The sequence below is a fragment of the Furipterus horrens genome, unplaced genomic scaffold (assembly GCF_987537825.1).
Source record: "Furipterus horrens unplaced genomic scaffold, mFurHor1.1.pri manual_scaffold_5, whole genome shotgun sequence".
NCBI lineage: Eukaryota > Metazoa > Chordata > Mammalia > Chiroptera > Furipteridae > Furipterus > Furipterus horrens.
The window spans coordinates 163169683-163184047 of NW_028327175.1; the positions used below are offsets into that span (position 1 = coordinate 163169683).

Below are 14365 nucleotides of genomic sequence, written 5' to 3' on the forward strand. Positions count from 1 at the left end.
GAGGGTTCCCAAGTTAATTTTGGGAGGCCATAATTATCCTAATTCCAAAACCAAATAAAGAAAGAGATTCATCCTTGAACCTACTCATTAAGCAAATATTCCTGGACTTCCAGCCAAGATGGAGGCCTACACTGACACGCTCCGTCTCCCTCGATAGCTAAGAAGGAATACATCTACCGCAAAACCAGAAATAACCAGAGGGTTCAGAAAATAAAGCTACATGGAAGTCCAACGTATGAAGTTATAAAGAAGTGGTGCTCGTCCGGACGGGTAGGAGGGGCAAAGTCGGGGCAGAGAGGTCAAGCTGTGCTGGTGGCGGCAGCTATGGCAATGGTGGTGGGATGGCGGTAAGCACAAACACCCGTATTTAAAAAGAGGTGAGAAACATCTGGGGAGCATCCCCAGCTGCAGACCAGACCTGTCAGCTTGCAATTCCAACGCCTGGGAAGACAAATCCCCATTGTCTCAGACTGTAAAGGCTGGAAGGGGTGGGGACAGAGGAAGAAGCTCCTAGTCTTTCAGCGGAGAGTAAATGGGAAGAATCCATCTTGGATCCCTGCCCCCACACAAAATGCCACAGCATGGTGAGAAGGGTTGCCTGATAGTGAAGAGTGCATGGGGCTCCGCCCCCTAAAGCATAGGAGGTGTGACAGCCCCGCCCAGGAAGCAAAGGTAAACAAAAAAACTGTCAGGATGGCACAGATCATTATAGAGATCCCGGTGACACAGCTGACCAACCAGCAAATATCTGATCTAACCAATCAGCAGATAAGAAATCTTTCTGAGGCACAGTTCAGAGCTTTGGTTATAAAAATGCTTACAGACCTAACAGCAGATCTTAAACAAGGCAGGGAAGGAATGAAGGCTAGTCTTGCTGAAATGAACAAAAACATACGAAACAAATGGTGAGGGAAAGAAAACCAGGGATCAAATCAACAATTCGGAACATAGGGAAGGAACAAACAGTCAACCAGTGCAAGAAGAGGAAACAAAAAGTGAGGAAAATGAGGAGAGACTCAGAAACCTAAGGGACAATTATAAGCAGGCCAATATCCGAATCATAGGGTTGCCAGAAAGTGAAGAAGAACTAGAAATTGAAAAATTATGTGAAAAAGTAATGAAGCAGAACTTACCTAACTTGGGAAGGAAATAGACTTATAGGTCCGGGAAGCACACAGAATTCCAAAAAAACTGGACCCAGGTAGAACCACCAAGACACGTTATAATCAAAATGTCAAAATTAAGGATAAAGAGAGAATCTTAAAAGCAGCAAGAGAGAGGAGAACTACATACAAAGGGGTCTGAATAAGACTATCAGATGATTTCTCAAAAGAAACTCTGCAGGCAAGAAGGGACTGGCAAGAAATATTCAAAGTAATGACAAGCAAAACACTAAAACCACAATTACTCTATCCAGTGAAGCTGTCATTCAGAATAGAAGGGCAGAGAAAGTGTTTCCAGGACAAAGTAAAACTGAAGGAGTTCATCAGATCCAAACCACTATCATAACGAAATGTTAAAGGGACTTGTTTAGGAGAAAGAGGATCAAAACTATGAACATTAAAATGAAAACTGTATCACAACAATCAACAACAGAAGCTAGGGAATTGAAACAAAGGCAAACTAAGTAGGCAATGAGAGTGGGAAAAGAATTATAGGTATGGGGAACATATTAGGGGGAGGTCATCTGGGAGAGGGAAGGGATGAAAGGGAGGGAGATAGTACAGGAATTAAGAAGCATAGTAGGAGGGAGTGGAGTAGACAGGAAGAGGTTGAGAAGAACTACATGCACAACCAATGGGCATGGACTAAGATGGGGGGACAACTGGAGGGAGGGTGGTCACTGGGTAGAGGGGAACAAAGGAAAAAGAAATTGGGACAACTAACAGCATAATCAATAAAGCAAATTAAAAAAAGAGAGAGAAAGAAAGAAAATTATAGGCTAATATTGCTGATGAATATAGATGCTAAAATCCTCAATGAAATATTAAGAAACCAAATACAGAAATACAGCAAAATGATTATGAACCACGATCAAGTGGGATTTATAACAAGAATGAAAGGTTGGTACAACATCTGCAAATCAATAAATGTGATTCACCACATAAACGAAATGAAGGATAAAAACCACATGATCATATCAATAGAGGCAGAGAAAGCATTTGATAAAATCCAGTACCCATTTCTAATGAAAACTCTCTAAAAAATGGGAATAGAGGGAACATACCTAAACATGATAAAGGCCATATATGACAAACCCACTGCCAGTAGCACACTCAATGGGCAAAAACTACAAGTGTTCCCCTTAAGTTCAGGAACAAAACAGGGATATCTGCTTTCACCTCTCTTATTCAACATAGTACTGGAAGTGTTAGACATAGAAATCAGACGAGAAGAAATAAAAGGCATCTAAGTTGGAAAAAAAGAAGTAAAACTGTCTTCATTTGCAGATGACATGATACTGTACATAGAGAACCCCAAAGATTCCACCAAGAACCTACTAGAACTGATTAATGAATTTAGCAAAGTAGCAGAATACAAATTTAATATCCAGAAATCAGGTGCATTTTTATATGTCAGTAATGAACTATCATAAAGGGAAATTAAGAAAACAATCCCATTCACAATTGCTTCAAAAAGAATAAACTACCTAGCAATAAATCTAACCAAAGAGGTAAAAGACCTGAACTCAAAAAATGATAAGATTCTGAAGAAAGAAACTGAAGAAGCACATGGTATGTGTGGAAGCACATACCATGTTCATGGATAGGAAGAATTAACATCATTAAAATGTCCGTGCTAACCGACACAATCTATAGATTCAATGCAATCCTTATCAAGATTCCAATGACATATTTCACAGAACTAGAACAAATATTTCAAAAATTTATATGTAATCACAAAAGGCCCCACGGAGCAACAGCAATCCTGAGAAAGAACAAAGTTGGAGGAATCATGCTGCCTAATAACAAACTATACTATAAGGTCATAGTAATCAAAACAGCATGGTACTGGCATAAAAACAGACATATAGATCAATGGGACAGAATAGACAGCCCAGAAATAAAACTTTATAGTCAACTAATGTTCGACAGAGGAAACAAGCACATACAATGGGCTAAAGATAGTTTGTTCAATAAATGGTGTTGAAAAACTTGTACAGATACATGCAGAAAAATGAAACTAGACCACCTTCTTACATCACACACAAGAATAAATGCAAAATGGATTAAAGACTTAAATACTAGGACTGAAATCATAAAATTCCTAGAAGAAAGCATAGGCAGTAAAATCTTAAGACATTAGCCCTGGCTAGTGTGGCTTGGTGGATCTCAGCCTGCAAACCAAAGGGCTGCTGGTTCAATTCCCAATCAAGGCACATGCCTGGGTTGTGGGCCAGGTCCCCAGTTGGGGGTGCATGAAAGGTCAGCACACATTGATGTTTCTCTCCCTCTCTATCTCTCTCCCTTCCACTCTCTCTAAAAATAAATTTTAAAAATCTTAAAAAAAGAGTAACATTAAAAACAAATCTTGGACAATGCTCACAGCAATATTTTATCTGCTACATCTCCACAGGCAAGGGAAACAAACAAATAAATAAACAAAGGGGACTACATCAAACTAAAAAGTTTTTGCACAGCAAAGGAAACCATCAACAAAATAAAAAGACAACACATGGAATGGGTTCACCAATACATCTGATAAGGCATTAACATCCAAAATTTATAAAGAACTTACAAAACTCAACACCAACAAAACAAACAACCCAATTAAAAACAGGCAAAGGACCTGAAAGACACTTCTCCAAAGAGGGCATACGGATGGTCAATATACAAATGAAAAGATGCTCAACATCACTTATCATCAGGGAAATGCAAATTAAAACTACAATGAGATATCATCTCACATCTGTCAGAATTGCTATCATCAATCAATCAACAAACAAATGCTGGCAAGGATGAGGAGAAAAGAGAACCCTAGTACATTGTTGGGAATGCAGACTGGTGCAGCCGCTGTGGAAAGCGGTATGGAGATGCCTCAAAAAATTAAAAATAGAACTGCCTTATGACCCAGCCATTCCACTTCTGGGAATTTATCTGAAGAAACTTGAAACACTAATTCAAAAGAACATAATGTTCATTGCAGCGTTATTTACAATTGCCAAGATATGGAAGCAGCCTGAGTGTCCATCAGTAGATGAGTGGATAGAACAACAATGGGACATTTGCAGAATGGAAAACTACTTGGCCATAAAAAAGAAGAAAATTTTACCCTTTGCCAACAGCATGGATGGACCTTGAGAACATTACGCTAACTGAAATAAACCAGTCAGAGGAAGACAAATACCATATGATTTCACTCATATGTGGAATCTAAAGAACAAACTAAGGTAACAAGCAAAATAGAGAAAGATCCATAGACTGAGAGCAGGGTAACAGCTATGGGGGCGGGGGGCGGGGGGGATTGAGCAAAAAGGGAAAAGGACTCATGGACATGGACAACAGAGTGGTGACTGTGGCAAGGAGAGAGGTATAAGAGGGCTAAATGGTAATGGAATAATTAAAATAACTACAGATTTACAGTATAACTAACAACTTCAACAATAAAAAAAGGACTGAAAACAATTTACTATGTGTTTTGTAGGAACATCATTTTGCTCTATGAGCAAGGCAACATTGTGTAACATGGAGACCATTGGTCTAGGGGTCAGAACTCCTAAGATATAGACTCAGCTTTGTCTTTCACTAGCTGTGTGGCCCTGGATAAGTTTCTTAATCTCTCCGGAACTCAAATTCCTCAAATCAGGAAAGTAAGCCAGAAAATGCTAAGGTATTTCTCTTCTAGTACTGTAATCCCTCTCCTACCCCAGCCTTAAAAAAACTTGAAAATGCTAGATCTTTATGAACATATACAGTATTAAAATAAATTTTAAAACTTAAGATAAAGTTAAGCATAAAAGTACACTGCTTATGTATGGGAAGCTGGGGTGCTTGGTGGTGGCAAATGTAGCTCAGCCCCAGATTGGGAAACCACTGGGAGCGTCATGACACACAGGACCCACTCCACACACCAGTTTTCCCATGAGGAACCAGGCCTGCATTTCTATAATAGTTAAAAGCTTGCTTTCTGCTAAAGGACCCCTTCATCCTGGGCTGAGAACAACAGATGTTCAGCGTATAACCTTGAAGCAGTTTCTTAGGGCCTATTCTGGGTCAATTTCTAAGAACAGGATATGGCTAGAGAAGTTATCCTTATCATCCATGCATGTGTAACATTCTTTTCTCTGTTATATAAAAGTAATAATCATATAAGGCAATGACTGGCACAATGATTGACAACTTTCTTGGATGTAATCCACCTAAAGAATCAATAAAAGCCTGTTAAGGCAGGGACAAACTGCGCTTTCTCCTCTAGAAAGTGGCCAGTTCTGTCCCCTCTTCTCCACAGGATTCTTACAGTCGTGCATTTATTCACTTCATCCACAATGCCCACAACACTTATATTCCTAGTAACTTGCATAGGACATAAAGAATTTTTAAAAATAATTAATGAATAAAACAAAGAGCTATACAGAAATGGGGCAAAGATTTGACAAACAGGAGACCTTCTGAAGCTACTGAGAAATCAATTCAACAGACAATTAATTAGCTACCATGTTTAAAGCCCTGCCAAGGACTACAGGGACATAAGAGATAAAACAGATACAGCTGAGCCCTCAGAAAGTACTGAAAGGCAAATACACAAGAAATCAGAAACAAATAAAGACACCTGTAGGGAACCTAGTAATTAGTGAACATTAGAAAACCTTACTCACTTCACTGCTATAATCCAAAGAAACAGGAGAGGAAACAGGATAGGAAGGAAAGGACTCTGTATTGATCTGAAAGAAGAGTGAAAAGTTAAAAAGGTAAAAATGGAGAGCAAAACCACACTGCCAGAAATACCAATAACCCAGTTGCCCAAGATCATATTTGTAACAGTGAGGGAAGAGAAAAAAAGAACTAAAACCCATGCTAAGAGCCCAAGTGAAACGCTATGAAAAAGTTCTAAATATCACCACCTGTGAGAAGGGACCTATGTTTGTCTTATCAAAGTCACCAGGATACTACTTAAAGCAGATAAACCAAAGAGAGAATGAAGTCTATCAGAAGCAGTTTAAAGTCTTAAGTGATGTTACAGACCATCTCATCTGCTTCATGAAAACCTCTCATGTGGCAAAGGAGTGGTGCTCTTCTTGAGCATTATGCAGTTACCCAGAATAAATTTTAAAAGTAGGAGCAAAAATACCTGACTAGGAAAAGGAGTCTGTCCTCCAGGATACTGAGAAGGCATTTGTCCTCCGGGAAAGCCACCTACATGTTTAAAAACATATAGCAAACAGGTCTTATATGACTTAGTTTTTCAAAACTGGCTATTGTTAACATGAAAATATACGAGAGCATTCACATTATGTTATTCTCTAGGATACTTTTTTAGAGTAATTTACAAAATCTAAAACAAACTTTGGTCATTGTAAGAACATTAAAAATATTCCATGTCCTACATAATATCCTAACAAATAACTTTTTTTTAAACACTTGAGCCAAGTTAAACTCTGATTTCATCTGAATAGGATGTCAGAACACAGTTCTGGGGGTTTCATTGGTGGCAGGAGTGAACAGATAAGTTCCTGAAGGCCGTGCTTTTTGCCTTTGGGATTTTTTTTTTTTTTTTTTTCATAAATTGAAAAAGTGGGTCCTTATTTCAATCTTACTGATTAAACTTCTCATCAAATTAATACAGTTCATGAAACCATGTATTTAAAACTATTCATAGAGGTACTCTGCATAAACATTTGTTGACAACTATCCCAAACATAAAGTTCTCTCAATGGCAACTGAAAAATTCAAAACATCATGCTGTTGTTTTCTCGGGACAGCTGGTACATACCAGGTAGTGGGACCTGTCCTGGGCCACCTCCGTAAGACTGTGAGGGCGGCTGTGGGTAGCCAGAGAAGCCTGCTCCACCTGGTGGGGCTCCAAACCCTTGGCCTGGAGGAACTAAAGCAAAGAATAAATAAACTCTAATGACAGTTCTCATGATTAAATTTAAAATGTTTACTTCATTCATTTGCCTTACACTACAAAAATGCTGTTTTTTTTCCCCTTTGGACAAAGCTACCCTAAAGGTCACAAGCACGCTAACTAAAATGCCTTACTCACGTCTTAAGTTTACAAATAATCAAACTGTTATATGTTGTTGTTTTTTTTATTACCATAAGATTTCTTACAGAATTGTTGAGCTTGCTCCCAGCTTTCAGGCCCCCTGAGAATGTTTATCCCTCTATCTTGCCAGCTACGTTCTTGCTGTCTAAGGTAGAAAACAGGCTAAGAGCTATTCTGACCTCATACAAAACAAATAGGAATGAAGAGGATAAAGGACAGAAGGGGAAAGCACTGTAGCAACCCCAAATCATCACAAATTCCTCGACCCATAACTCACCTCCAGGATAGGCTGGAGCTCCTCCTGGCTGTGGGGCACCAGGGTAGCCTCCAGGGGCTGGATAACCACCCGCAGCAGGGTAGCCTCCAGCTCCTGGGTAGCCGCTACTTGGTGCTGCTGGGTAGGCACCTCCTCCCATTGTAGGAAAGCCACTAGGATAAGGATACTGACCAGGAGGGGGAAAAGATGACTCCTGACCCACAGGCTGAAAAAACAGAAAATATTTGCAAATGAATGCAATCATAGAGAAATATGACACATCTAAAAAAAAAAAAAGGGAACACACAGAAACAACTATTAAGGTCTAGCTTGTTCTTTTCTTACATAGTAAAAGTGCCATTAGAAGTCTTGGTATCTTATACTAGTTTATTAATATACTATATATTTTCAGGACACTTGTCTGTCAGAACTCAATTAAATTTAATTCTACTGTAGTCAGGGGTCTATTTCTCTATTTGGGAGTAAGAACCAGGCTCTTTCCAAACCTTCAGGAACGACTAACAAAACTCATAGTTCCTTCAATTTCCTAGCACCTAGAAATATGAGAAAGATCCACCCCTGTACCCTAAAGTGAGGAATTCCGAGTGTCCCTACAACACACCTGGACCTGTTGCACAACAGAAAAAAAAATGGCCCTGTTCAGGTAGCTCAGCTAGTTAGAGCATCGTCCCGATAAGTCAAAGTTGTGGGTTCGATCTCCAGTCAGGGCACATACAAGAAGCAGCCAATGAATGCATACATTAATGGAACAACAAATCAATATTTCTCTCTAAAATAAATTTTTTAAAAAAGTGACCTGAGTCACACAGGAGGTGTGAAATTTTGGACATCAATTTGGACCAGACAATGTCTAATTGCAGCAAAGATTGTTACAAGTTTACTAAACTTCCTCTCCTGGCCACAAAGCTAAACTACACTTCCCAGACTCCCTTGCGGTTAAGTAGGACCATATGAATTAATAGCAGTGAATGAACATGGACAGAATAACATACACCATTTCCAGCCTAGCCCCTAAAAGCCTCCTACCCAATCCTCTACTCTCTCTTTTCCTTCCTCTGCCAGCTGGAAGCAGAGGATCCAGTGGAGGACTCCAAGGTGCTAGAGGATGGTAGAGCCAATACCTGGAAGGAGCCTGGGAACCTGAAAGACTACATGGAACAAAAGCCTTCTCCCCGCCCGTAAGCCTCATCCTCACTGACTTCCAGGAGACTGAAGTAAGGAAGCAATGAGTTGTTATTACGTTAAGTCATTTGGATGTTTGAGTTGTCTGTTCCAGCAATTAGCCTGCACTGACTGAAATGATCATCAGAGTCCAGTTTAGTACATAGGAACCTGGGAACATATTCATAATTCTCATCTCTCCTGTGATAAAATCCAGCTATTTATTCACTTTACATAGAGGTACACACATTATTATTAATCTGTAGGCCCCTCTTTCTATTCTCTCAGTCAGAAAGAAGCCCTACATACTTATGAGTATAAAACTGAAGTGCATGATTCTTACTCATGCTTCAGCTGTAAGTTTAGTCTTCATGGTATAGACTTCAACAGGCAGAACTTGATAGCACATTTATAAAATGTACTCCAAATACCAAAAGTCTCAAACTACAAATCAAGGGCCCTCTAATCCACTGCAATTTGTTATCTTTGAGTCAAGTCCTTAATTATTTTAAACCTTTTTTTTTTCAACTTCCAGCATCATTTATTTTTCCTAGAATCTAGATACAATTAACTGTAGCAAGACAGTCAGTACTCAATACTATTTAAGCCTCATTTTAGGTTCTTTAAACTACCTCAGCATTTGTAAACATGAATTCACATTTCAGTAAAGATGAAAACTAAAATCAGACATAAACGTACTCAATATTGATGTTAACTACAATTCTTTTATATGTAACACGTGGACTTTAACATAACAGAATTTGGCCTTTATAAACTAGCTTACACGTAGACAGTTACTTTGCTTATTTGTCCTAACCTATTTAGTGTTGCACCGGAGCCCCTCCAACAGCTCTCACTATGTACATAGATTTCTCCCCTAAGGACAAAATGAAAAAGTCCCCACCCAGAAAAAAAAATGCTAACACCAGAAACACATTATGGGCTACTCTTAAGTCTTTTAACCTAAGTAATATAAAAGTTACAGTGTTGACCAAAAGAACACACAGGTTTCTCATTAAACTTTGTTTTAATGGGTCTCAAAAATTCTGTGACAGATTTTGGTCAAGTTGTTTCCATTAAAAAGTACTAATTTTAGCCCTGGCTGCTGTGGCTCAGTGGATTGAACGTAGGCCTGTGAGCCAAGTGTCGCTGGTTCAATTCCCAGTCAGGGCACATGACTAGGTTGCACGTCAGGTCCCCAGTTGGGGGCGCAAGTGGGAGGCAACCACACAGTGATGTTTCTCTCCCTCTCTTTCTCCTTTCCCCTCGCTCTAAAAATGAATAAACGAACAAACAAACAAATAAATAATTTTAAAAAAATAAAGTACTGATTTTAAAAACTAATAACTGCGACACACACACACAAAAACCAAATGGTCCACAAAATTCTCCTTTCCTTCTGAAGATTTTATGAGGCACTGTAATCATTAACCAGTCCTTTACTATTAAACTTAAATGGCCAATTGAGACAAACAGTTCTGAGACCATTCTTCCACCACTGATTAAGACTAGGGTGGCAAGTGTTCGGGATAATATTCATTTAGCCTTATGAGCTTTCTGGGAAGACTTAAGTGACTGCCAGCTGCAGCTGCCTTCTTGTCCACTGCTTTGATGACACCGACAGCAACTGTCTGTCTCATGTCACGAACAGCAAAGCAGCCCAGAGGAGGATAGTCAGAGAAGCTCTCAACACACATGGGCTTGCCAGGAACCATATCAACAATGGCAGCATCACCAGATTTCAAAAACTTTGGGCCATGTTCCAGCTTTTTCCCAGAACGACGATCAATCTTCTCCTTCAGCTCAGAAAATTTGCAAGCAATATGGGCTGTGTGACAATCCAAAACAGGAGCATATCCAGCACTGATTTGACCTGGATGGTTCAAGATAATCACCTGAGCTGTGAATCCAGCTGCTTCCATTGGTGGGTCATTTTTGCTGTCACCAGCCACATTGCCACAATGAATATCTTTGACAGACACGTTCTTGACACTGAAGCCCACATTGTCCCCAGGAAGAGCTTCACTCAAAGCTTCATGGTGCATTTCAACAGACTTCACTTCAGTTGTAACGCTGACTGGAGCAAAGGTGACCACCATGCCGGGTTTGAGAACACCAGTCTCCACTCGACCCATAGGGACAGTACCAATACCACCAATTTTATAGACATCCTGGAGGGGCACGCAGACACTTGTCAGTTGGACAAGTTGGTGGCAGGATGCAATCCAGAGCTTCCAGCAGTGTGGTTCCACTGGCGTTGCCATCTTTACAGGTGACTTTCCATCCCTTGAACCATGGCACGTTAGCACTTGTCTCCAGCATGTTGTCGCCATTCCAACCAGAAATTGGCACAAATGCTACTCTGTCAGGGTTGTAGCCAATTTTCTTAATGTAGGTGCAGACTTCTTTAACAATTTCCTCGTATCTCTTCTGGCTGTAGGGTGGCTCAGTGGAATCCATTTTGTTAACACCAACAATTAGCTGTTTCACACCCAGTGTGTAAGCCAGAAGGGCATGCTCATGGTTCTGCCCATTCTTGGAGATACCTGCTTCAAATTCACCAACACCAGCAGCAACAATCAGGACAGCACAGTTAGCCTGAGATGTGCCTGTAATCATGTTTTTGATAAAGTCTCTGTGTCCTGGGGCATCAATGATGGTCACATAATATTTGCTGGTCTCAAATTTCCACAGGGAGGTATCAATGGTGATACCACGCTCACGTTCAGCTTTAAAGTTTATCCAAGACCCAGGCATACTTGAAGGAGCCCTTGCCCATCTCAGTGGCCTCGTTCTCAAATTTTTCGATGGTTCTTTTGTCGATCCCACCACATTTGTAGATCACATGGCCAGTAGTGGCAGACTTGCTGGAATCTACGTGTCCAATGACCACAATGTTGATGTGAGTCTTTTCCTTTCCCATTTTGGCTTTGATTTAGTGGTGGTGGTTTTCGTGACACTTGTGTTCTGGCAGCAAACCCGTTGCGAAAAAGCTATTTTAAACTTCTTAATGCAAAGTTAAAAGCCATGACTCATGGGGACGAATTTAGCTCACAGACATTGTATTGACTCATACAGCATTTAACATTAAAAAAAATAATTTTGCTATTAAAAGAATTGGGGCACCCCCTGGCTGCTGTGGCTCAGTGGACTGAGCGTCGGCCTGCGAACCAAGTGTCGCTGGTTCAATTCCCAGTCAGGGCACATAACTAGGTTGCACATCAGGTCCCCAGTTGGGGGCACAAGTGAGAGGCAACCACACAGTGATCTTTCTCTCCCTCTCTCCTTTCTCCTCTCTCTAAAAATAAAAACAAACAAATAAATAAATTATTTAAAAAAAAAATTGGGGGCAATTTCACATAAAATCCAGCTGTTTTGCTTTAGTACTTGAAGAAATGGGGTATCTAGTGAGATTGGGTCTGCCTACCGGCATGGCCATATCAGACCCCTGCTCTAGCATATCTGTAAGATCCGTCATGGGCTAGTCCTATACAACACCTGTTCCAAAGACCTAAGCTATTTTAGTGTAATAAGTGGCAATACTTACAGGATATCCAGTGAAAGGTGGGTAGCCCGTGGGGGGATAGCCAGGGTATGACATTCTGTAACAATAAAAAATGTCCTCTGTAATTTCTTATAAGGATTAAGGCCTTTGAAGATATATGTTGTCAAGGGGTCTTACACAAAATACACCTTCTTTCAAAAGAGTCTGGCTGACATTCAAATGTGGATATTAGGGGTAAAAGCAAAGTTGATAAAATGTTTCTTCATTTCATCATTGGTACCAATGGAGTCAGTGGAGACTAGTAAATGCTCCAACTTCATATCCATACAATTTCTGTCATATCTGAATACTACCAGTACTATTTCTTTATGGAATATTTTTCTTTAAGCCTATTTTTCACTTAATGTTGTTTTTATTTTTATTTTTATTTTAAGTTAATGCTTGTAAGTTCTAAGAACGGTACTTAGCACGTAGTAAATGTTCATTTACCTTTTTTTTTTTTTAATTTTTCTTTCTTTCTTTCTTTCTTTTAGAGAGAAGGGAAAGGAGAAAGAGAGGGAGAGAAACATCACTGTGTGGTTGCCTCTCACACGCCCCCAACTGGGGACCTGACGTGCAACCTAGTCATGTGCCCTGACTGGGAATCAAACCAGCAACACTTGGTTTGCAGGCCGACACTCAATCCACTGAGTCACAGCAGCCAGGTCTAATGCTGTTTTTAAAGTTGCTTTGTATCACTTCCATAAATGGAAAACATGAAATAGTTTTCTTATCACAAAAAGAAGGTAACATTAAAATTAATTTATAAAAAAAAAAAAAAATTAATTTATAAATGTTAAAATACTTTCCATGTGCCACAGAAATCCTCTCATGTAGTAATATAACCACATTACAGAAAAAAATGGTATAGTGATTAAGAGTTAACATTCTGGTCCTGGCTGGCGTGGTTTAATGGATTGAGTGCCAGCCTGTGAACCAAAAGGCTGCCGGTCTGATTCCCAGTCAGGGCACATGCCTGGGTTGCGGGCCAGGTCCCTAGTTAAGGGCATGTGAGAGGCAACTGATCTATGTTTCTCTCACACATGGATGTTTCCCTCTCTCTCTACCCCTTCTCTAAAAATAAATAAATAAATAAATAGAGTTAACATTCTATAATCATACATACCTGGATAAACCCTGGCTTTATGTTTATAAACTAGTGATTTTGAAAAATTTCAAACTTATTTAAATGTAGCGACAACATAAGAAACCCCACAGACTCTAACCCAGCCGCAATAATTACCAATTCATGGCCAATCTTATTTTTTCAATATTCTCTCATTCCCCACCAGTCCATTGGACTGTTTTGAAGCAAACCCTAGACATTCTATTCCTTTACACATAGTTCATTATATATCTCTAAAAATATAACTTTTTGGTCCTGGCTGCTATGGCTTAGTAGATTGAGCGTCGGCCTGCAAACCAAGTGTCACTGGTTCGATTCCCAGTCAGGGCACATGGCTAGGTTGCACGTCAGGTCCCCAGTTGGGGGTGCGAGTGACAGGCAACCACACAGTGATGTTTCTCTCCCTCTCTTTCTCCTTTCCCCTCTCTCTAAAAATAAAATAAACAAATAAATTATTAAAAATAAATAAAATAAATAAAAATATAATTTTTTAATTAACAGGGCTGTTTTAAAAATGTAACATCATCAATATGTCAGTGTTAAATTTTTGAATTGTCTTTTAAATATTTTTTTTTAATTTGGTACTTTGTTTATTATAGAAAATTTCAAATATGTAAAAGTAGAGAGAACAGTATTAGGTTGAACTTCACAGCATTACTGAAATTCATCTGTTCTTAACATACAAAATAATTTATTGTGGTTCCACCTAATATAAAATGTCCCTGTAACCTTAATGTTCAGTTTCAATAATTATTAAGTCATGGTTAATCCTCTTTCATTTGTACCCCAAGGACTATGCTTCTCTTGGTTATCTTAAAGCAAATCCCCAGATATCACAACCTTTTACTCATAAGGACTTCAATATATTATGTGTGAAATGACAAGGAATCTTGCCCTGACCAGTATGACTTAGTTGATTGGGCATCATCCCTCAAAGTGAAAGGTCACAGGTTTGAGGGCACATGCCTGAGTTGCAGGTTCAGTATCCAGTCAGGGTGGTCATGAGAGGCAACAGATCCATGTTTCTTTCTCACATCGATGTTTCTCTCCC

At 39.5% G+C, this 14365-nt stretch overlaps 1 protein-coding gene across 1 annotated transcript in view; it reads right to left on the reverse strand.

Annotated features, from left to right (window-relative positions):
* ANXA7 (annexin A7) overlaps positions 1-14365 on the reverse strand; it is a 42671-nt gene that overhangs the window by 20666 nt on the left and 7640 nt on the right. The window contains exons 2-6 of the mRNA XM_090278204.1: positions 12192-12246; positions 7484-7688; positions 6931-7041; positions 6289-6353; positions 5816-5881 (exon numbers count right to left, since the gene is read on the reverse strand). Of these exons, the coding sequence (XP_090134330.1) occupies positions 5816-5881; positions 6289-6353; positions 6931-7041; positions 7484-7688; positions 12192-12245 (501 nt within the window). The 5' untranslated portion in view covers position 12246. The remainder of the gene's footprint in view (positions 1-5815; positions 5882-6288; positions 6354-6930; positions 7042-7483; positions 7689-12191; positions 12247-14365) is intronic.